General features: G+C 40.3%; 1 protein-coding gene across 2 annotated transcripts in view; it reads left to right on the forward strand.

Annotated features, from left to right (window-relative positions):
• clcn2c (chloride channel 2c) overlaps positions 1–25,746 on the forward strand; it is a 164,760-nt gene that overhangs the window by 125,658 nt on the left and 13,356 nt on the right. Inside the window, exons 16-20 of one of the 2 annotated variants that reach the window (XM_042486275.1) lie at positions 4,124–4,257; positions 6,163–6,353; positions 9,489–9,600; positions 11,940–12,010; positions 12,528–12,602. In XM_042486275.1, coding sequence (XP_042342209.1) covers positions 4,124–4,257; positions 6,163–6,353; positions 9,489–9,600; positions 11,940–12,010; positions 12,528–12,602 — 583 coding nt within the window. The remainder of the gene's footprint in view (positions 1–4,123; positions 4,258–6,162; positions 6,354–9,488; positions 9,601–11,939; positions 12,011–12,527; positions 12,603–25,746) is intronic. The other variant, XM_042486276.1, reaches the window with a different exon arrangement.

Here is a 25,746-nt window from a genome sequence, read left to right on the forward strand (position 1 = left end):
TCATCCTTCTTGTTTGGGTGATGTTATTCCTGTGACCGAGAAACAAAGTCTGCACGCTACACTCCTATAAATATTTGATTCAGTTATCACAAAGGCGACGTTTTGAGCGACATGCTCTTCATCAGACTGATCAGAGCTCAGTCTGAGGCCACATTTAGATGAGAACAGCCCTACTTAAAACAGAAAAATATTTCCTTTGAGTTAAAAAAAAATCTGCGTTTATGTGATAACATTGTGAGAACGATCCTCGTGTACACGGATCCGTAAAAACAACCGTAAATGCTGCAGTATCGATGCCAGGCCATTAGTTGGCAGTGTAACTTGCAATAACATACCGAAGAAGAACACCACAGGCCTGGTGGCGTGCACGAGAACCAACGGCGGTAATAAACTCAGTAGAGGTAGCAGCACAAGCACAGCACCATCGTCGGCCATTTTTGTTATTGTTATATATAAACCTAATGTGCATGCACAAGGTGCGGCCGTGGCGTCACCGTTCTCACAGGATCCGTACATCGCCAGTTTACACAGCAACAGAAGGGATGGCTTCACTTTTGAATCGTCTGGCTCTATTGTTGGTCTGTGATGGCCCAAACAACACAAATGAAATCAAAGTTGTGATAACCCAGAGTTATCCTTTACCTTTAATGTAATTCTATCTGCAGGTCTGTTAAATTTCATGAAAAATTAATGACCAGCTTTAACAGAATCAAGTGAATTGAATTAGAAATGTAATCAGGAAAACATGAGAAATCCTCTGTGTGTTGGAACGTCATTACAACATAAGATGATCGTCAATCATCAGCGCACAATCAAATCATTTATTCTCAATGATAAACACAAAGTTTCCAAATGTTAAAAGTTGCCCTGGTGGAAAGATGATTGAGAAACTGTCAGAAAGCCTCTTGTGTACGTGTGAGAGCGAGCCTGAGTGTGTGTGCACGCATGCCAAGTGGAAATAGATCACAACACGATCATCTATCATCAAAAAATATCAAATTTTCTCAACATAATGACATGCGATATGTAACCTTCCAAGTTAGCGAGGCGTAAAGATGATTGAGAAAGTGTTAGGAATCTCCTCTGTGTGTTTGTGTTTGTGTTCAGTCCACACACACACAAACACCCACACAAAAAATGCAATCTCCTCCAATCATCTATATTTAATAACACACACTATGAACTTGAGTCATTGTGCAGAAAGCGCCTACTTCTCTCCATACTTCATTCAGTTTTTTTAACTGCCTCTCACTCCAAACTCCATCACCAGGCCTTTGTGTATGTGTGTGTGCGTGTGTGTTATAATATATTACTGTAACATGCAAGAGAAGAAGAGGGGCAGCTGGCATGGGGGTGAGACTGTAGGTAGCATGCCCCCCTCCAAGCTGAATGTGTTTTTTACTCAAACTGGAAATAATCCATCTCACACCCACGCCAGCGTCCACCCACACACACACACACACACACACACACACACACAGGAACACTTGTGTAACGTCTGCCGCACAATACACACGTGTGATGGCATGTACATTTTCTCACACACCCACACAAACATGGAGAGAATTGGATTTCTTATCTTTTATTTATGTATAGCTCTTGCAGATATGAGCACACACACACACACACACACACAGATGGCATATATATTTCAACTACAGGCATGCTGTTACCCGCTCCTTTTCTATAAGCACATACTAACCATTTTTCTGCATCTTCTCTCCCTCCGTTTATTCGGACCAGTCTCTTGTCTTTTTACTTGAAGGAGCTGTCTTCAGTCTTGGAGTGCCATTTAAAGTGTGGGGACAATTACATAACATCACTGTGTGTGTGTGTGTGTGTGTGTGTGTGTGTGTGTGTGTGTGTGTGGTACTCTCTCTGTCACTATGTTCCTTAGCATCTCATAATGGCCAATTACAGCTTGTTGAACTGTCCTCCATCCACTGTTGTTTCTGTTCTGACGGGGAGCAGAGCCACAGGAGATGATCATCTTTTCTCTGAATCATTACAAGCAATCTTTTATGGCTTCCACACCTTCCCTTACATACACCCTCACCCTCTGTCTCTCTCAAACACACACACACACACACATATATATCAATGCCCTGAGCCTCTCCTCTCTGCTCTGGACAATATGGATGATCTTTAAGCCCAGATTTATAACCCTATAAGTCTGTTTATCTTAGCCCGAATCTATAAGCTAAGGCTTAAAGCAAGATTCCTCAAACTGATCAGATGTATTGCCAAGCCTTGCAGGGACGAAGGTTCAATTAAGAGGAAACCAATTAGATTTCATCAACTGCCTTTGATATCCCGAGGGAAATTAGTCTTGGCAGCGGTTGTGGCCAGTTTAGAGGCATGCATTACGTTATTCTGTCAAATCATCCAGAAAATGAAAAGAGGCTGCCAATGCATTAAAAAGAAGGAACGTCCTTTGATGGTGATGTTTTTTAAGGTTCTTTTTATGCATTTGTAGCTCTATTTTGTATCGAAAGACTGTAATGATTCTTCCTTTACCGAATTCAGTATATCTGTGTGATTTACTTATACTCATGGTAGATCTATCATTGCGGAAAATATCTTTTCATATCCAAGAAGGATTTTATTTTTAGTAAGAGCAATTCGCCACTCTAAAAAGACAAATAGCAACAGGTACAAAGTCCAATGCTGAATACCAGGAAATCCAATTAAAAAGATTTATGCCTACATTGTCTTTAGTGAGCACTTGGGACCAAAATTCTAAATAAGGTCCTTGCAAGTTACCACATTAAGAGGTATGTTTACCAAAATAACAAAAACATATTTTCTCTTTATACGTAAAGGTAACTAACCATGCAGATAGTTTGGGTTTTTCTTATCTTACTTTCTTTGAATGAAGAGATCTCAAAACCTTGACATACAAACCCAACAACGTCTGCATAGCTAGTACCCAGTACCCAGTATCCCCAGATGTTCATATTGGACGATTCTGTACTTCTCAACTTAACTCTTTGCCAATGCAGGAACCAGAACCAGCAATACAACATGCACACCAACTTCATGTAGCCAAGTTTGCATTGGTGAGAATGCACAATAGGTAGAATTTAAACATCTTATTCAGGCTCTCTCCCTTTTTTTGCAAGTACCTAATAGCTTTGAGGAAAAGAGTGCACACCATATTGCCTTTGTACTCCCTTTTTAGTGTGTCCACTAGGAACAGGTTTGACAATATGTCAGTAAACTACTTGTTTCAAGCATACCCCAGCGTTTGCGCCGTGGGGATAAGGGTTATGGAGGGGCATGTAGCAAATTTGACTGTTGTGTAGGAGACCAAAATTACCTTACTACCTTACCTTGCATTGTTGTAGCACAGCATTCTATTGGTACCTGGTCATGGTGCTGTGTACAGACCTAGACCAACTTTGTGCTTTGCTGTATTGAAGTGGAGACAGGGGTCACCAAATTAACTTTGTATTCCAAGTGAGGTCAGTGTATTGAGTTGTCACCACAACAAGGAGTGAAGGCTTGGCCGGAGCGTGTGTCCTGGCACGGCTGCGGGGCTTGGCAGCCCAAGCCATCAAGCGGCTGCTGCCGTGCTGCCAGCTCGGACAGGAAGAGAAAGAGTGTTTATGACTGGTGTACTGGGGCGTACGATTCTGCTGAGGCAAGATCTGCTCACACAATGTCACCCACTTCCTGCTACTGTACACACAGCCATGCTGTAACTGCCGCTCACGTCCGCATGACGTGTCGACAGTGTTTGGTGTTATTGGATTGACCGGTCAGCTGAAGGAAGAATGTGCTGTCAGCGTTGGCTATGAAGGAGAGTGATTATAGATCTGTGCAGAGCAACACCTTCATAAAAACTGCTCTAAGCAAGCTGAAACTGCAGTTTACTGACTTTAAAGGCACGATAAATCAACAGAAAAAGTATCAGCAAAGAGTTCAATTCAATGTCAATTTTCAAAAATCAGCACTGTATATGCTTTTAAAAATGTTATTCGAGTCTTTATTGGATTCATCTTTCTTCATTTCACCTCTTTTCTGAACTCACCTCTATCCGTTATCTCTGTAACCACCTGATAAATCCCTCATATCTTCCTCCTCATACATATTTCTCTTTTTTTTTATTTTCTCCTCTCAGGAAGTATAATATTCGGGTTGAGGACATCATGGTGCGGGACGTGCGGTACATCACACTCAACTGCTGCTACAGAGACCTGCATAATGTCCTGCTGACGGGCCACCTCAAGACTCTGGCTCTGGTGGAATCAGCTGGTAAGACATAAACACACACACACCCACACACACATGCTGCTCCGAGGAAAAAGTAGGCCACAGTAATTCATTTGTAACAACTTTAAAAATGAAAGATTGTATCATAGTAGTATATGAAATAGTAAATCTCTACAATCTCTTTGTACTATAGTAGCTTTATTTACAGTATATCATCTAAGAGGTACATACACATTTATGCCTAATATTTACTCATCACCGCACTCACCTTTTTGAGAAAATCACACATCACTGTGTTGATCTGATGCATTGTGCACAATCATGAACAGGGACTGTGCTGTGCGAGGTCCGACATACTGTATATTATGTTTACTTTCTTTTAATTCTTAACTATTAATTGAAGTTCGGAGAAAAATAGGTTTTTAATGGACATCTGATCAGATTTAATCAGGTGTCTCATTTGAATGAATCTGAATCATCACCTCATTGTTTTGTTTTTTTTTTCATCCCTCAACTCTGTCTGATCAGCCTTACAGTGGGCAAGTGTTTTCAGTGGAAAAAGCTGTGATAAACCCACTGCACACCACCTGCTTTGCACCAAACAGCTGACTACATAGTCAAGCATTTGTAGATACTTTGACTTGCCTTTGTGTAATGCATTTCTTCTGACAACACAAAGCACCTTTTTACACCACATGTCACATTCATCCATTCACACATTGTCCAAGGCCATCATACAAATCGCCACCTGCTCACCAGTTAAACATATCTTGCGCAATGATACTTCAGCAATAGAAAAGCTTGAGAATAAACAACTGGACCAATTAGTGGGCAACCCACTTTAGCACATGAGCCACAGCTGAGGGGTGGATCTGACTCCCTCTGAATTTGGTGGAGACCAAAAAAGAGCTAAAAGTGGAGTGAAGATTGGACATGCATTTGGCAGGTGGTCAGAAACCAAAATTTTTCCATACATCTCTGTGTCTGCTGAATGTCTGGATTAGGCAATGTTGGCCATCAAGTTCACCAGAACGCCTTTATAATGTCATAGCATGTCAATTTTGTGTTTGCAGTTTGTTCTTTTGCATCAAGGTGGCCATAAGATATCGTATAATGCAGCTGTAACCCCCAAATAAAGTTAATTATTAAGGAACACATTAAAGGTGTCACTTCTCCACAAAAATTGTCTGTATGGCGTAATAGTGCTCATTGTGTAACTTAGATAAATACATGATTTGCAGCCAACCCTCAACTCTCATTTGCGCTGCACAAAAATATAAAAGATTCAGAGTAAGCCAAGCCATTCTGGTAACAAGGGGTTATTTCTTTGTCTGATAAATGAAGCCAGTGTATCCCTTCCTGTCTGTACCGAAAACAAATTCCAGCAACCTCGGTGTCGTGCACATTAAAGTAAGTGACTGATTGACAAACTTTCCCTGGGCACAGCTTGCTGATGCCACTGCACTCGCCACCTCGCTGAAGTGCAAATTTGGTATTCCACCGCCGTCTCAATTATGCAATCGTGCAGGAACAATTAGCTGCGGCATTTAGCCAAATACATAATCAGCACGTACTGTCACAAAGGCAATTACTTAAAGCAAGCAAGCTGCCACCCACCCACAGACACACACACACACGCACACACACACGCACACTAGATAATACACTTTCACTGCATCCCGGGCTCTTGTTATGTAACTCAGTTGAGCTCTCTGCAGTGCTGCAACATGTGTTTGGAATCTCCTGCAGTCTGCTCACCCTTCCTTCCTAATACAAATATCAAACTGTCTGTTCTCATCCTCCTTATCCTGCCCTATTTCTTTCTCTTTCTCACCTTTTTTTCTACCTCTATCTTCCACAAAACTGCCCCAAACCCCTGGCATCCTCTTCCACTTTCTTCCTTTTTTTTCTCTTTTTTTCACCTCCTTTCTCTTTCTCATCACCCAGAGTCCATGATCCTGTTGGGCTCCATTGAGCGTGCCCAGCTCCAGGCGCTGCTCTCCATGCAGCTTGGCCGCCCCAGAAGGCTAGAGTACATCAAGGAGCGAGCCATGGAGGAGAAGAAACGCCTGTCGGTTGTGTCAAACGTTGGCAGCGAGGACGGGAGTCACCGGGCCAGTCAGGAGGTCCGCTTCCAGGTCAGAAGTCATAGTGGAAAGAGGAGAAACCCTTTGTGCTGACAGCTGGTCGCTCAACAAATTCGTTCGCCCAGAAAAGTCTTTGTATTAATGCCATTCAAATCTCTCATGTTTCCCCTCATTTTATTTTTAAAACCACAGGAAGAAACACCTTCAAAATTTTAAATAAAACAGCGTTGTTTTTGAGGGTGAAGAAAAGAAAAGGAAGAGAGTTACTTTGAGCGGTATGCTTATGCAACTTAGACTCAAAAAATGAGGAAAACTTCAACTGAAATTCCACCATTTATTGGCAAGTGAGACAAAAGCATTCTCCAGATGCTCCTTCTCACTACGGTAAATGTGAGCGTACAAAAACAAGCTAGGTGCTCTTAAAGCCCCTGGGTGCTTGAGCTAATTGCTAATTTCAGCATGCTAACATGCTTACATTGTAAATGCTAACACGTCGATGTTGAGCAGGTATAGTCTTTTCTATGTTCACTATATAGTCTGCTAGCCGACTGATTCGCACCAAAAGCATGCAGCTGGTGGAACAGTTAGTAGTTTTGGGAGGCCTTAAACCAAAAAAGAAGAAAAATTAAAACTTTGGCCTGATGATGGCGCTCAATGTACATTTTTGAAATCATCGGTGTACAGTTCAAATGTACAGGGGGACATTAATGTCTGTACCAAATGCCACGGCAGTCTGTGCAATAGCTGCTGAGATATTTCAGTCTGGACCAAAGTGACCAACAGACCAACCGACTACCATCCATAAAGGCCACGGCTTAAACTAACTTTATTAGAGCACATTTTCTTTGGATGGCATGGAGATTAAAAGCCTGCCAGACTGTATGTGACATCCTCCCTTTTTCAACATCAATTGAAGGAACAAATTTAATATTGGTTCATCTCAACCTTCAAGTTTTGACAGTGGAAGTTTAGAAAACAGGGACAGAAGAGAAGAATGAGTCTAGGAATACAAACGGGTGGGTGGTTTAAGTGTGAGGTTCATACAAAAGTGCACTGTGTTTGCAGCTTCCTTTGTGAAAACCAATTTCAGTTTTAGATACTGCGAATGTTTTAGGAAAATTAGGACATTTTGGATGGTCCTCCTCAACCTCGGACAGACCTTCAAAGGCGTGTGTGAGGCTTCAGACTTGGTTTTAAGGTTAAGGTTAGTATTAGGTTCAAGTCAGGGTAAAGGGAGCATGATATGCGAAAATATTGTATTCAAATTAGTTGGCAGATGTTTCGACTAGGATGTGATTTACAGCTTTTCTGGGACTGGTAACTATTATGTGTCAGTCCTGTGATGGTCTGGTGACTTGGTAAGGATGAACCCTGCCTCACAACCAAAAGGTGGATTTCCATTACAGATTTGCGTAAACCTTAAGCTATATATTCGGACATTTCTCACCATGTTATGTGTTATGTGCCATGTATGAGGGATTTTCTGGGAAGTGATAGTCCACCATTTCACAGAGGAATTGTGGATTCAAAACTTGCGGATGATCCACTTAATTTTGGAAGCTTTATGTGATGTAATAAGACCTGTTGTAGCACCTGCCGCATCATGAGCTCCTACCGACACACTTTATTGTACATCATGTGACCTATTAAAGTGAAAAAAGGTGTTTCCATCTCAGATCTCATCATCCCAATTTTCCATTGCGTCACATTAATTGTGTGCAGGGTAAAAAATAGGGCTCAAGACTACTGGTGTCCTGTTGTCCGAGGGACAATAGAAATGCTGTTATGGATGAACAGCAATCTTACTCATTACACCTTTGGGGGGGAAAGGACGCAGTAAACACTATCAGCGCGCCAGGGGTTTCACTATATTGTGTCCCTGATAAAGCTACATTGTGAATGACAGATCTGAGGGTAAGGGTTGGGGTAAGGCATGTAGTTGTGATGGTTAAGGTGTTAGGTTATGTTATGTTAATGAGTGTCCTCACAAATATAGAAGTGCAGGGTTGTGCGTGTTTGCTTGTGTGTGTGTGCAAGACAAAGACAAAGAAGGGAAATATGCAGCCATGGTCAGGTAGATGTCTAAATTGGTTCCAGGTCCTGCACTGTGGTGCTCAAAATGTCGATTTATCTCTTTTTTTTTCTGTCTTCATTTCTCTTTCATCAGTTTGCAGAGTGGCTCAGTAGAACGCCCTCAGGCATGAATGTGGGGGTTGGAGGAAAGAGTGTGTGTGTGTGTGTGTGTGTGTGTGTGAGAAATGCTCATATCTTCTCTCACTTATCTCTTCATTTCTCTGACGTCATGTCGTCTTCTTTCGCACTTCCTCCATTTCTCTCTGTGCTGCTTTTACTAATGCCTTTAAATGGTTTCTCTCGGTCCGTTGTTTAACTGAAGATTTGTGCAAGCTGACAGAAATATTTGTATTAAACATCCAGCTGATTATTTATGAAAAAAAAATCGAAACAAACAATGTTTTTGTTTGTTTGTGTGTGTGTTAACAATAGACTCTAGCCAGTTTTTCCTCATTTAAAGCAGACAAAAAAAACTCTTATGGTCTCGTGTTTTGGGGGTATACTGTATAAATAAAACACAAAATTAAAAACTGTATAAATAAAATATGTGAAATGTATTACAGAAACTCCAGCACACTGATGTCCAATATTAAATTAAAAATCATCAGCCCAGTATATGAGGAATATTAATGACTTTACAAATGTGAAACTTCACAGAATTACAGCTGAATATATTCCGAGCTAGTTTCACTCAGACATTTGATCTGTGAAACATTTTATGGTTGAAACCAGAATGTTCCCTCACTTCAGAGAGACATTAACATAACCCAGCAAAAATATTTTGTAGGTCATGGAAGTGCCAACATGGAATGTCATTGAAGTCATGAAATTTTACATCAAGGGTAAAACAAGAACCCTTATTTCAGCTCTCAAATCCCGCTGGTATCGTTTCTTTGTTGTTTTTTTTGTTCTTTTCTACGGTTTCCCCTTTTGATTTGCCTCCATCTCATCACTCCCAAGAAGTACATTCATTTGTCTAATGAGTCCGCAGAAAGAGAAAGTGTTGATCTCTTACGCAATATTGAGGTTTGTGAATTTCGAGTGCTGTTTCTTATGTATTTGTGTGTGTGTGTGTGTGTGTGTGTGTGTGTGTGTGTATATGTGTATGTGCAGATCTCTACCGAGGAGTCATCCTTCAGCCCTACTCGTCCAATCCCTCAGAAGCCCCTCAAACCAGCACTGAAGAGACCCTCTGTGGTGGAGCGACCCACTGAGATTCCCACCAGTAAGAGACACACATGAACCCACACACAAGAGACAGTTTCCAAACAGTAGACGGAAGAGGCAATCAAAAAAGAAAAGGAGATTTAATAGATCCAGAAGGAGTGTTGGTAATAGCCTCTCTGTTTCTAAACTCACATAACACTAATTGCACCTGTAATTTTCTCTCTTGCTTTCTTCTCTATCGCTCTCTCTGTGTCTCTTGGATGATGAAAAACTATTTATGGACTGACTATAACTGTCTCAATTGTAAAGAGACCAAAAAGAAAATCAGTTTGCCCAACTCTACTGTTTCTCAACACATTACACGCCTTTCAATCTCTCAAATTCAGTTTTGCGTCATTTTGTGTAATTAAATACTGGCTAATAAGCAGAGGTCCCACAATATGATAGATTCACAATACTTTAGTCATGATAAAATATTATTGCGATTTTAAACATGTTGTTGTGGTATGCTGAGTAATGCAATAACTTATATTGCAGAATTTGCAATGTTTTACCTTTTTCAACTGCAAATTGTGTCCCAAAAGGGAAATGTTATCAACATGTTTTAAGACAAAATGTTCATCATTTTAATTGCAGAAAATCAAGCATCTAGTGGCCTGTAAAACCAATTGCTTGTATTAGTCCAATAGGCTACTGAAATTTTATTTGTAATAGTATTTGTAATATTAGTAATTTACATGATATAAAAATCAATACTCGGCATCCCTGTATCAATATGATATTGCCACACAAAAGTATTGCGATACTCTGCTGTTTTTAATTTTTTACCCCCACCCCTCCTAAAAAGTAAACCATTTTGTTCTATATATAGTGTGTGTAGTGTAAGACTGTATCTTGTATATGCATGAGTATGTATTTGGATAAAGTTTGACAATGTAATGGTGAGAACCACAGGAGAAGAGGAGTCAGATTGTGAAGGAGTTAAGTGCAGTTTCGCGTGTTTCACTGTTTTCCTCGCGGCTGTGACAGGGCTGTCACCTGGCTCTGACATGCTCTGACAGACAGTTTGCTGTATGGTAATGACAGAATTTTCTCCCAAGGAAATATTGAATTATTTTTCTGGTCTGAGAGTGTGTCAAACTCCTGGTATTTGACTCTTGTGTCTTTCTTTAGGCTTCAATGAGCTCTTGGCTGCAGTGACCTTTTGCTTGTTGGCACAATAGTCACAGTCTGTTTTCTCTGGTTAATGTTTGTGTGCAGCATCTGAGTGGCCAGGCCAGGGTTACTTTAAATACAGTGTGCAGTTAGTTTGTGTCTTTTTCATTTTCTGGTGGTTCACAGTGTCCGTATAAGTTGTCTGTTCAGTACTCATTATGATTGAGGTTTACCTTTTTTAATATGTTTTTTAGGTTATTATTTGGTTGGTGCTTATTGAGTGAAGTGAAAGTGTTCAGGCCATGAACCTCCTTTTTACGCTTTGGGAACTCTTTGGCCATGTTTAGACATGCCCTACTAAAAACCAAAAATACGCATTCATATGATAACTTTGTAAGAACGATCCTAGTGTACATTGATCTTCAAAAAACACCCGAAAAAGCCAGGTGGTGTAACTTTGTAATGACACACACAGAAGAACACCACATGCATGCGAGAAGTGACCTCATTGTTCTCAAATGATCCAGGCATCGCCAGTTGACACAGCGACAGAAGGGATTTCGCTCTCAAAAGATTACACTCTGGTACCCCATTTCAAAAGTTTGTGTTTTCAAGCCCCCAAAATGCTGTTGTGTGAACAAATGGCCAAACGGCAATAGAAGAGTAACATTTTATGCCAGAACCGTTACAGTGTAAATATCCCTTAAACTTGTAACTGGGGGCTTCCCAAAACCTGAACCTTGTGAGACATTCTAAATTCTGTTTGCATCTCTACTGTGTTTTTATAAATCAGTAATTTCAGATATACAGAAAAGCAAAAGCATGATCAACTGTAAGTTTTTTATGCTGATTGGTAGGTTGACATTGTAAGCAGTTGTTGGATAGACAACAACCACTCTGAGTTATCTCTGAGGTTGTTCGCTGCCAAGTTGAAATAATCTGTCGATGTCATTTGTAGTGCTGAATGTGTAGTAATGGTTATTTATGGTTATGTATGGTAATAGTTCTGTGTGACCATTAAAAACCAGTTTTGATTTCCCCGAAAAATTAAGATGGTCTACTTTGAATTCATCCTCAGACATATCTTTACAGATGATGCAGCTGTTTTCATAATGCTTTTGTAGATAGGACCAGTAAATAAGGTCTGCAAACAGAAGGCACATAAGCGTCTAACAGATGGAAACCAATGGTATCTGATCGTCTCACTGTTATTGAATCTCTCTCTCTTTGTTTTTCCTTCAGGTCCACAGGATAATTCGGGCATCGCTTTAAAGAACCTGTTCTGTGCCAGCCCAGACACAGAAGGCCTGGAGGTGAGAGAGAGCCATGTCCTCAGATACACCCAACAACACCGCCACCATCACACACACACACACACACACACACATACAGGCACGCACGGATGCACACAAATACACACACATACACAGTGGCTCACATCCTGTCGTTCACACATTGTGCACACCCACACAGTCCTATGCTATCTCTCACATACAGTCCTTCACACTCTAGAGTACAGTACCTCCCACACAAACAGACAAACACACACACAGAGCACACACACAGTATCTCAGTCAGCCTCAATATAAAACCTTTTTTCACTTTGTCTCAGCCTTGTATCCTGCAAAGCTTTAAAAGAATATCTTCACTTCTGTACCACTAACTAATGGCTTGGTTCATTACAATAAGTTTTCAGAATTTTTTTTCACCCACTATTTTAGTCAAGTTTGGTCATGTCAAAGTGGCGTTGCAAAAATAAGTTTTTTGCAAAGTCAAACTGACGTTGCGGTTGTTGTTAATGTTGTGTGCTTGTCTCTGGTCGCTCGGAAGAAAAACAACAACATGGAGAGCCCCTCGTCTCCTGAACACAGGAGGCCATCCAAACGAGTCCGGATATCCGTAGTGGTAAGAGCCACCGATCGGGGCTACCCAAATGCCTGGAATCCGCCCGGCAACAGGTTCATCAGCCAATCAACCGATTATCACCCTACCATTGCATTCCAGGGCTAATCCCAAATGCCGATGGACTGAGATCTGGGCCAGCCAAAGCCAGTCTGTGCCATCGTGCCAAAAGTGTTGAACACCCTCCTCCTTGTACAACCTGTAACCGCACCTGCTGACCTTTCACTGCCTCTAGTTGCTTATGTGATGGGCTAAGACTAGGATCCATTCAGCTTAACATCTTTTCATTGGTCTGATGGTCAGTTGCGGTTATAGAGAACACTTGACAACTGAAATACCAATGCTGCTAAATGGCAAATGTGCCCAAATGTGCTTTCAAAATTTAACTTTTCAAAATAAACTTTAAAGTAATTTTGTGGATTTTTTAAATTCCTGCCTTTTTTACATGTTAAGAACATTTACAAAATTGTAGGACATATCTTTAGGGTATAGCATAGTAAGATGACAACATGGGAATATAAAACCATCCTCAAAAACATTAAAACCGATGATAGGTGAAGTGAATATCATTGAACGTCTTTTTACAATGCAATGTTCTGCTGGGAAACTTTGGGTCCCGGCATTCATGTGGATGTCACTTAACACACTCCATCCACCCAAACACTTCTTCAGACCAATTAGCCTACTCCTCAATGGCAGTGCCCCCCTAGCAAGACAATGCACCTTGTAACTGCGATAATTGTTCAGGAAGACCTCAGGAAAGTGACCAAGGGATCAAGATTGTGGACCTGTCCTCCAAACTCACCAGATCCCAATATGAGTAGCATCTGTGGGACGTGCCAGTACCCCACCTCACAGGCCAGGAGACTCAAAAGATCTGCTGCCAATACCCTGGTGCCAGACAGCACAGAACACCCCTAGAGGTCCTGTTGCCATGCCCCAACAGGTCAGAGCCAAGTCTGATACAAGGAGAACCCACCATAGATTGGGTAGATGATAATTTAGTCTCCCCATAGGTGTGCTGCTGGGGTACTTGGTCTTTAATGGTGACTTTGATGGTGGTGTGTTAAGTGGCATCCACATGAATACAAGGACCCAAGATTTCCCAGCAGACCAGGGCATTGTAGTGAAATCATCAATGTCATTCTCTTGTCCTGTCAGTGGTTTTAAGGTTGTGGTGGATTGGTGTATAATTACCTAACTGACACAAAGTTGAAGGTAGTTTAAAAAATACTAAAAGATCCAAGGCTTTTGAGAAAACAAATGGGGCTGGAACCCCAGAAGCCTCTGCTGTTATTTTAAAATCAAGATGTGGTTGAGTTGTGGTCAAGTGGTCTACAAGGATGAGGCTGTTCAACCCAGCATGCTGTGCTGTCCATCATCAGCTGTGTCACCCGAGGTGTCCAATCAGTGACGGCCTCACAGGGCAGGCCTTGTCCCTGGAGTGACCCAAAAATCCCATCACATTTGTCGTAGTTGATGAAAGAAACTGTGGTATTCAGAGCTGTGGAGGGGTTGGAGGAAAACACTGTGTTGTTTCCTCTGTGCATGTGGCGTTAAATATCCAGATAGAAGCATCATATCTCTTCATTAGGAACAGGCAAGTATTTGAATGACAGCGTTCCAGCAATAGCTCCGATGAAATGATGATGCATGAGCAGTCCTGGGAGGTATTGGAAAATATCACCACAAACTGGGATATAGCTCGCTGTCCAATTACCAGCGACCGCAGCCCCTCCGGCAGCGGTGCATGTCAATCAATAAAACAAGCGTTTGATTATAAATTGAGAAAAATGATTCCACGATACAAGAACATCCAGCATTGCATGGCAAATTATCAGACATCAATTTCCAAAAATCAAACACTATTAAGCATCACGTAAGCATGCATTCAGACACAATACGTTCACACATTTGATCTGAATCCATTCATCAGCATCTATGATTTATTGTTAATCTAGCTCTTCTCAAAGATCAAAAAGTCATCACGAAAGTTTTTCATTCATTACGTATAATGTCATTCCATTCACTAGGAGCCACCACCCAGCCTCAGGGGTTTCTTTGGGGTGAGCATTATATCCACATTTTTTTATGAACATTTCTGTACCAATCCAGTGTTACCATCTAAGGCTATATACAGACTTTCAATTTCAAACTTGCTTACTAACACACATAGTGGACCTATGTCTGATAGTATTTTACACTGTTTGATCAAGTCACAGTTGTTGAATATTCACACACCTTCCTACTGATTCAGAGCCACCACCCACACATTAGAGAAACATAAGTTACTACCATTTGGTCTGGAATCACATAAAGGTGTGTTTACTTCATACCGAAGTGATTTTTTTTCCTGCACTTTTACAGCAAATTAGACTCTCTGATTGCTTTTGCATTCAGTGTGTATTCACCTCAAACAACCAATGCACGCACTTAAAAAAGCATTTTGTTTGGTATCAATGTATGGACTTTGTGTGTGTGTGTGTGTGTGTGTGTGTGTGTGTGTGTGTGTATGTGTGTGTATGTATGTGTGTTGAATTTGGGAGACATGGAGACAAAGGGTCCAGGGTAAAAAGTACCCTTTAACTCTGGATTATGAAGTTCATTTGATGTGCAGAAAGCCGCTCAGTAACTCTTCAGCATGGCAACAAATTGTTTGTTTTCCCCCTTGCATAAAAGTATGCAACATTTTGTGGGCATTCCCAAAATTAACAACTATAGCCATATGGCATGGAAGTCCGTCCTTGACTTACTAAGTGAGTGATGAAGTTACACTATTGAGCATCGAATGTTGGAATTTACCAGTTGGCTGTTGCTCTGTCAAAGTAAATAGTTATGAATATGTTCTCAGGATGCTTTTACAGCAAATCCCACTAACTGACGCTCATTCCAAATCTGACCATACATCTTCCACCCATATGCCAGGTTTTGATCTAATCTTGTTCCAGTAAGTAGCAGGCTCTCTGACAAATAGACTAGCTTGTTTTGTAGTGTAACTCAATCTTGTATCCAACTGCAATGAATGCACACAGCATTTCATTGAATTGATTGGCTAGAAGTAAAAAAAACAGTGGTTTCAATATAAAATACCAAAAACTGGGTAATTTTAAAGATAGTGATAATGAAAGCCTTTGCACAGTGTGATGGATGGACTACATTGACGTATCTGCCAAAGCTAAGGTGCTCGGTCTGCATGTTTACCAATGACTATATATAAAGATGTACAAAGCGTCTTCACTTCCTTCGACAATATAAAAATGAAAACAAAGTATCCTGAATACAGCCGTTACAATTTTGTGCTAGTAATGACATTTGGAGCCAAATACTGCGCTGTAGTGATTTCGGCGGTATCGAGTTCCCACCATCCGACCAATGGCGAACAGCGTTATTGATCACAGGAACACCAGTTAGCAAACATAACTATCAATCATGATGGCAAACCAAACATATCAGAAAAATGAACACTTTAAAATATTCCAGTGATGACTCAGCTAAACCATCTTTGGGAAAAAATAGTTTTTAATTTGGCCCATGTCCCATCCGCTAACATGGAAAGGGCAGGGTTTATGATCTTTACTGCAGCCAGCCACTAGGGGGCGATCGAAACGTTTTGGCCTCTTTTTTGTGGCACTGTCTGTCATCCATCTATAAATAAGTCTATGATGCTAACCACAGCCCATAATTGAAATGTTTATTTGTCCCCAACATGACGTGATTTCCATATAACACACTATTCTTCCATCTTATTCTCAGTCATTATTTTGTCAGTGTAACTTTATTAGCACTATTAATGAGTTATACTTGAGGCACTTAAGGAGCTCCATTAGTTTCACATGTCAGTGACAATTATTGAAGTCTGTACACATTTTCAATCATTCACAAGCACAGAGCAATGTCAGATCATTCTTCATCCATCGCTTCAGGGCTTGTGTGCAAACTCGTGGTATACAGCTGACAAATTACACCATGAGGGCTTAATCTTGTTGATAAGTAAGGAGAAACGCTGACAATATTGTGTTCTCAAATCATGCACTGCTCCTGCCAAATTTGACCAGTCTCGGCTATGAAATACCACAAAAAATGGTCCCAAAATTTCAGTACTTTGGTTCAATCAATGATTTGCAATCACACAGCAGAAGTCAGACTTGCCTTGGGGAACTCAACAAAAAAAATGGAATTAGTAACATGGGAGGTGCGCTGGGAGTGTTCTTTCATTATGTGGCATAAAATGTGAACCCTTGGGCGTGTATTTCACACCATGACACCACAGTGCTCGTGTTGAGTTGTGTTGCAGCAAAAGACCACGGAGACTGAATTAAACCAGAGGAGCTGAATGACGAAACTCATTTCTTCAACTGTCGTAATGAAAAAGATCAATCAAAACAAGATGTTCTAGTTTCACACATTTACAGCAGAAGTACTGCTCATTACAGGCTCTGTCTGTTTTTGAGGCAGTGTCTGCGCAAGAACGCAGCATGTTTGTACTCTGTCAGTTAACAGTCACATTGATTGTCCCAACAGGGTGCGACATTAAAGGTCAGAATTTAAAAAAAAAAAACTTTTTGAAAGCTGTTACACCACAGGTTTCATTTGAGTGAAATTCAAAAGGGATAAAGAATATTGTTATTGATTTACCACAGCATGCTGCATTATTCCTGGGAAAGAACAGCTTTTATTAAGCCTATTAGTTAGTATGTACATTATTTCCATTTACAGTGAGTGTAAACCTGACAGAGCTGATGAACGCAGAGTTTATGTGGTAGCATCAATCTGATTCCTGATATCAGTAATTTCGCTTCTTTTTTAATTCTGTCATTTGTTCTCTCCTCATATAGGTTAGACAGTATTTACTCTGCAGTGAACATTATTAATGAGCGCTATGAGAGCAAATTTAGCAAAGACTCATTCTGTCAGAAAGTTAATAAAATCCGGAGTAGAAATACAAAGATGCAGTCACATACAGAGTCACATTTCAAATGGAATATCCTGTCTTTCAATAAGCTCTGTCCAAAAGTCTTTAAACAACTCTGTGATGTAATACTTATCAATGTCAATGCTATCTTAAATAGTGCTCTGAAATACTTATTTGGGTTTGTTCAGTTAATCTGAGATAAATCTAAACAGATAATAAGAAATTAGGAGCAATAGAAATTAGGTCTTTCTAATATTTCTTTTTTTAAAAATCAAATGAGGTCCCCACTTATTAAAAGTGCTATGAATAGGATTTCAGGAATTGTGTTATGAAATTCTAATTTAATTCTCTGAGAGCAGAAAGGCAAATGCCTTTATAATGACAATGGTCATACAAGAAACATGTAGGGATAGAGGGTATACCACGAAACACAAGGTGCACGGTGAACTTCCAGGAATTTCGCGGTCATTGTGCGGAGACAATGGGGCTAAGTTTTTAGTCTCTTTCCGTTCTGTATCTGTTATTTTGGCATTTGACATTTTGCAAGTGAAGGCCAGGGGGGCACCTTTTTCATGGGTGTATTCAATACTGTCCAGATGCAGGGACATATCTGCAATGGAAATATAATATGGCCTCCTTCGGACGGGTTTTGCAAATTAGCTACAAACACTAAACACAGGGCATCTGGTTCTTGTGCATAAATGTACATTTATAATGCTACTGTGATGTCAGTATCAAATATACTACAACCATAACTTTGTGACATCACTTTTTATATTTATTCAATGTATCTTGTACGGAGTCTGGTTTCAAACACTGCTCATACATTGTGTCTGTAAGCAAGTTTCCATTACAGATCTGTGTAAAACTTAAGCAGTATTTTTGAAATGCAGATAAAACACAATTGGGAGATGATTGTGTTTCCGTTGAGTGGTGCTATGCGACTTTTCCTCTTGCAATAAAATTCCAATAAGCGTGGGGATGGATGTTCAAAACATTAGCAGGTTTATTTCTATTGCAGCCAGCACACAAGTCGTCATTATTTACAATCGAAGGTGACACACGCGTGTTATGCAAGCGATAAAGGAAGGGCAAGCCTCTGATACATGGGAGCGGCCGTGTATGAGGGATTCCTGGGAGGTGATAGTCTACGATTTCGCAGAGGAAATGTGGATTCAAAACTTCCAGATGATGATTTTGAAGAGTTTTGCGAGACAATAACAGCTCTTGCAGCGCCTGCTGCATCATGCCCGAGGGAGCCAGTTCCTACCAAGCGCATAGCCATAGCATCATGTGATCTACAAAAGCCAAAAAAAGTGTTTCCATTGCAGTTTCGCAAAATATGGCTTTTTCAAATGGCCTGAAATACCACCTCATGCAAGCGTAAAAACTTTTTTGCGCTACATGGGAGTTTTTTTTTTCCCGAAACTGACATATTTCCATCAGACGTATTTTATGTTCGCAATTTCAATTTGCACAATTTGAGTATTAATGGAAAACCACCTTGTAATACAGATGACTGCATCAGACTTTATTGCAGTCACATACTTGTTTATTCCTGTACCACTCATCCCTTTATCCCCTGATCAAACCTTTTTTAGGAAAGAGACAACAGCGGCAGGGAACAAATCTGTCTTCTAAAACAGTTGCCATGAAAGCTGCAGTTATAAGTTTATAAGGTGTCATTCCAGCACTTTTATCCCTTGCATATACCCAAAATTTGTTTTTTTAGAATCCCTTAGTAATAACACAGTAAATATCACTCTCAGAGGAAACCTTTTATTTCCTGGGATAAAATAGAAATCTGTGGCTTTGTGTCCTCACTGTGCATTTTTCTAGTGTGTATCATTAATTGACACCAGTCAAGTTTCTGATGGCCCTTATCTGCCACAGTTGGTCATAATTTAATAAAGTACAGTGATTCGTTAAGTATACCCATGAGGAGTATACTGTATGGTCAGAGCCGAGACAGATGGTACATTAGTGGCACGGTGAATGTTTGGATGTGTTAAGTGGGCCTAGAAGCATGTTAGTCATTATTGCCTTGCAGTCAGCTAATTAGTAATGAACCCCTCGAGCACTTGGTGTGTGTGCATTTACAGGGCACTGAGCCTGTGGGCTTGTTTCCTCCTGTCATCAGGAGTTATTATTAACATTCAGCAGTATATAAGTGCACATGGCAGAGTGCGATGGAGATTGCAGTGTCGCTCTGAATCTGCCAGGGCTCCGTGGGCCTGCGCAGGACTATGGACAAACCAGTGTATCAGTTTTTTCTCCCGAGACTTCTGAGTAACACCCCCATGGCGGAAGAGAAATCAAGTTATTACTCTTCCCCTCCCTTTCTTTTAGCTCCACTCTGACAGTTCTTCTTTCATTCTTTGTTTCTGGATGTGGTTTAATCTTTGCAGCTCTGCTTCACGCCCTTCGTCCATCTTTACGACTTTTCCAAAACGTCCCCCTCCCCTTTCTGTATCTCTGTCTTCTGTACACCCCCCCCCCCCCCCCCCCCCCCCCCCCCCCCCCTCCCCCCCCCCCCCCCCCCCCTTCTCTCTTCTCTCTCCCTTTCTTTCTCTTGTTCTCTTTAGAGAGATGATGCCACCCAGCCTCTCGGTCTCTCCTGGCTGTTTTTCTCATTATTTTTCCCCCACTCTTGTGTCTTCGTAATGCCTCCATGCTTTATTTATGATGGTTTGTGGGCTCGTTTTTTTTTTTTGTTTTTTTTTTTTGGCATCTCGCCTCTCCCTCTTTATTTCTTTTAGGTTTTTTTTTATTTTGTTTCTTTGGATTGCTGAGAGTCGTTCTTTCTTTCTTGACATAGGCCTGTACATACTTATATGGGAACACGTGTGATTGCAAGACAGAAAAGATAAGTTGCATTAAAGTGCTGGTAGAGGAATACATGTCTTTGCTTGTCGCTTATGAAATGGTGTGTGTGTGTGTGTGTGTGTGTGTGTTAAATGACCCCTCTTTCTCAGCTTCCCTACCTAAATTCAATTCTGAGGAGCTGTTTGGCTCTTCACACTTCACTGCATCAGTATCACCTACTGTGGAGAGCAAGGAAAAACAATGCCTAGGGACAAACACAATTGAAGGAACGGGTCAAAACCTCCCTTCTGTGGAGTAGATATGCATATTATCGGGTGTCTAACCTTTGACAGCAGATAAAATGATAGAGAAGTTTAGCGAATGAGCAGCAGATGTTAGAGACAGTAAAAACTTTGGTGCCTGCTGTTAGGATGGATGAAAAAAGAAAGAATGACTGACTTTAGAGAAATGTGTTGATCTTGTCAATCTCTGATCAACCATTGTGACGTGTTCATCTAACACTATTAAGAAAAATAACTGCAAAATGTCACAGCTATCAGCAATGCAAGGAGATAATGAGCTAAGTCCATGCGACATCTGGAGCCTTGTCTGCCGAGGCCAATAACACCATTTATGTGTTGTCGGCACCCAGCTGCACAAAATTTAAGTATCTGATATTGTAAATGGCTCAAGTGCAGTTAAGAGGGAAGTGCTGTGTTTTCTCTCAGTTGGTCAGGACACTGCAAAAATATATCTCAGTGTCATCAGCATAAAAATGGAAGTTGATATTTTGGATTTGCACCAAATCCTAACACCAAATGTTAGCGTGGTTGTTCTTAAATGGACATTTACACACAGCTAACTTAAAACAGATTTACCACACAAACGAGTCCATACAATTAGTTGTTACTAAATATTCAGTAGATGTAAACAGAACCAATCTTGCTAAACCCATTTAAAGTGATGAGTTAAAGGTAAAGTGTGTAGAATTAAGAAGGATATATGTGAAGAAATGGAATCTAAGATTCTTAACAATGTTTCCATTAGTTTACAATGACCTAAAACTAAAAAATGTTGTATTTTCATTACTTAAAATAAGCTGTTTATATCTACATTGGGGGATCAACCCTTTTGTTTCTAAACCAAATATTGGATCTTGATAGGGCATTGCCTATCTACATTTTTACTTTGGCCACCATAGTTTTCCTACACACTTGGCACATGGGAGACGTTTTAGATGTTTGTAATTTGCAACTTCAACGCTTAATGCCACAAGATCCTATACATAAGACCTTTGAAGCGATATTGGGATATTTTTGTAACGTAGATACAAATGAGTAATGAGCTTACACTTTCAAGTGGACAGCACTACTAATGTTTCCAAGCAACCATTTTCAAATGACTAAAGTCTATACTCGCTAAGACATTTCTTAAGCTCTAATGGTGCAACCAGAATGGTTTAATTACTCATTTGAAACTAACTAGTAGTTACTAAGGACTCAGACAGGACGTGGAACTTCTTGAATGATTTGCTACAAGCTATTGCAACCTAATCCAGATTATTTGAACTAAAGGTAGCATGCAAATGGAGAATAAAACAGGGATAAGCAAAGCAAATCTGTAGCCCCCAATGCCAAAACAGGAGATCTTGTGCTAGAAGTTGGACTCCAGGTGTACCCCGTGCTCAAGAAGGTTGATGAGGATTGAGTGAGTAGGTACCATGCTTAGATTTAAGAGGATGAGTATTGATGGGCTTCAGCAGTCAGTTTATAGAGTTACAGAAGATTAAGCCCAATCCTATTTCTTAGTTTTACCCCTAGCTCTCTTTTTTGAATGCCCCTGTGCCTTTTGGACCAGATTTCAAGCACAACCAAAGGGTTGTGCTTGAAATCCTCTCCTATGAAATGCAAAACAACTCAAAACCCTGATACGTAATTGTCATTGGCATTTATGTAAGTAGACATGACTATGGCAATGATGGTATTATCATGGTGACAGTCGCACTATGACTTTATCCCAACAAAAATTGGGACACCTTACTGCTAGAGTGGGAAGTTTGGTGATTAAATCTATCTGACTAAAACAGCCCTCTTTCATAAGAAAAAGAATAGATGACAATATAGGACTTTTTTTTCAAAAATCATAATAAGAAAAAGGAAATTAGCATTATTTAAAAAAAACATTAGGGTTTAAGTGTTAGTACTTCCATAATAGGTTCAATGAAAGGAAGTCATAAGTTGTTGAACAAACACTGACTCCATTAAAATTGTCCTTCGGGTATCTGATAGGAAGAATATTCAGGGGACAGGATGAAGTTTTCATTTCCTGAATCATTTCAAACAACACAGGAGAGCTACACGGGAGAGAGAGTGAACTTATCTGAAGAAGATGAGTGTGACGTACCGGCTGTAATTTGTTTTGTGAATTGATTTGTTGCTCGATATCAGATTCATTCAGGGTGAAGAATTTATCACAGCTTTGAAAGCATCAGTGGAAGGACTTGCAATATGAAAAAGAACTTTGGGCATCTTTACTCAGATATTCTCACGTTTGTTGGGTGTGTTTTCAAAACAATAAGGGTGGTCACTACAACAGTGCGATGGGTCATTAATATTAACTACCAACAACTTTGCCTGAAGCTGCTAAGACTGCCACAACACAGCATCATTGTCGTTCACACCACTGTAGTTTACACAAACTCATTAATGATGTTATTTCACAATTGTGTTAAAGTTTCTGCAATCTAATCAGATAAAGGATAAGGCAATAATAGAATCTGAAAGCAATCAGCATACTGAGCATCAGCAGCAAGGAAATCAGCAGTTAATTGCCTGCACGAGTGATAAGAAATTATTGTTGCAATGTTTTGCTATTGCACGATTTAGAGTGGTGCAGGCAGTAGTTAGAGAAACAACAGACATCACTGAGCACAAGCATGAGAGATAAACTTGTTTTATGTCATCACTATACTAATTGAAACAGCTATTCAGAGTACAGAGCGTAGAGTTCTTATGATAATGATGATAACTTAAAAGTCCACACATATCTACAGTTTGCATACAAAAGACACCACTGAGAATAAGAGCCACTGAGAATAATTGTTTATCATTAATATTCTGTTTTTGTTTAAGATTATCCGTGGTATGTTGTTAACAGGAATGTGTACCACATGTGGATCACATGATATATTTGTGTGCTTAGTCTTTAAATCAATATAGTGGTAATAATTCAGTAATAGCAGCTAAAAAGTATATCAGTTGGCATCTAGTATAAACACAGTCAAACAGGCAGGACCCACATTATTGCATGCTGTTAGCCCAGTCATCAGAAGAAGATGTTGGCATTGTACATTTCTGCAAATCACAAATACCAAACATTTGTGTTTCTTACATTTTATAGCAGTTTTAAAGTGATGTAGTATATAAGCTGACTTTGTGATCAGGAGGTGGAGGGGATGGTGGGTGTATTGACACCAAGGTGATATTGTGGCAGACCACTGTTTGAGACCAACAAACTTTATAACCACCAAATTGAAGTGTTTTTTAAACGACCTGAAGCTGTGTTTCTACAGGAGATAGTGCCACGAAAATAGTTTTTTCTTACCGAGACAGTGCTGTGTTTCCAGTGGGGATTGTGTGGTGATTGTCTTTCAAAAAACAACAGCCTTAATTGTGAACAGTTTCTTTTGCAATGTTTAAGCTATTCATGATCCAAAAAGAATGAATCTCACTGACTTTAGTGATCTTGCACCTTTCCGTATTTGTCTGTCTGAGTAAAATTTCTAAGCAAAGTGGATTTCCATTAAATTTGCGGCAGATTTTCTGTTGAAGATGAATTCTATTGACTTTGGTGAATCTTAAACTTTTTATTTTTATGGATTTGCACTAAAAATTTGTACATGTATGTATCCTAATGGCTTTAGTGAGTTTTCTCTCATCTTGAAAACGGTTGAATGGATATCTATAAACCTTGGTAGCAGACAGTCATGGTACACAATTGATCACTTGGATAAACTTTGATCCCCTGATCTTCTTGCCCGATACTCAAGTTTATGAACAAGCCTAGTCCTAAAAATAAACTGTCCACAGTGAGGCCTATGGATTATCCTGAGTGACGAGGACATTGCTTTTTACATATTTCCATTGCTGTTTTTAAATGCCTTGGGCCTCACAAATAATTCAGTTCAGCAGAGATGATGGAGCCTGTCCAGAATCGCACCACTACACTTGGAACTTTTTAAGAATATCGACACCAGCCTCTCAGAGTTTGGAAATCCACTTGCTTTTGTTGTTGATGTATGAGGTCTTCTGTGGTCAAGGCACTCATGTGAATGCAATGCCAGAAGCAATCATACTTTGTTGATAAAACTCTACTCAGTTTCATTGCATTAGGGTGGCAGCAGAATTTCAAGATTACTGTATGTATGTCTTAAAACCTGACTACATAACATGGAAACTTTCTGAACCAACCCTTTATAACAGAGGCAGATTTTGGATTTAGATTAGAAGACAAAGATGCTAAGCCTTCCCTTCAGAAATTGGAAGTGCAAAGAAAATCTTACCACCACCCCGTCTATCTACTGTAGACTAGAGAAAGTGTCCTCGAGGGGAGGCTCTTTTTTCCACTGAATTTTCACAATCATAAAACTCTTTGCTGTATACTTAAGCAAAATACACAATCCTACAGAGTGTATGTGTATGATACAGCAGTCTTTGGCGGTAGATTGTGTGTATCCCCTGCTGACCTAGTCTTGGATGGTTGCCACTGATTGGCTGATGGGCTCACTGGATGCAAGGAAAGATGGATAGCTTCAGGAGGAGGGAGGGAAAGGAAGAGCAACGAACCTTTCTAATCTTTGTCTGGTCATGGAAACGGCGTAGCAAGCAATACAGCTTCATCTGCCTATTGTCAGCACTCTGGAGGCTCTGCACCCACACACAGACACTCGCTCATTCAAATCTCATTTGAATATGCCCACACGGTTGCTCTGTCAGTCACATGCAGACTCACAAAGTTTACTCTCACACTTTCCACACACACACATACACACGCACACACACACTTCTGCCTAACTCATGTATCCAGAAGCAGAGATTTGCTCTCTTAATAGAGCAGCTAATCTCTCTGAAAGCACCTATTTTGCATGCATGGTGCAACCTCTCTCTCTCTCTGTCTCTCAAGAAAAAAGCACCTTCCTCTGAAAACACACGCACACACACACACATACACACATACACACAGTGATTTGATCTCTCCATTTGTCTTTAGTTTACATTTTACCTGTGAACACCAGTGTGTCTTGGCGACATTCAGAGTGCCCTTGTGACAAGCAGAATGATCAGTGAGACGGCAGAGATAAAGTGCTGTAGGTGTGTGTGTGTGTGTGTGTGTGTGTGTGTGTGTGTGTGTGTGTGTGTGTGTGTGCTTGCG

This window comes from Plectropomus leopardus, chromosome 5, assembly GCF_008729295.1.
Source record: "Plectropomus leopardus isolate mb chromosome 5, YSFRI_Pleo_2.0, whole genome shotgun sequence".
Taxonomy (NCBI): Eukaryota; Metazoa; Chordata; class Actinopteri; order Perciformes; family Serranidae; genus Plectropomus; species Plectropomus leopardus.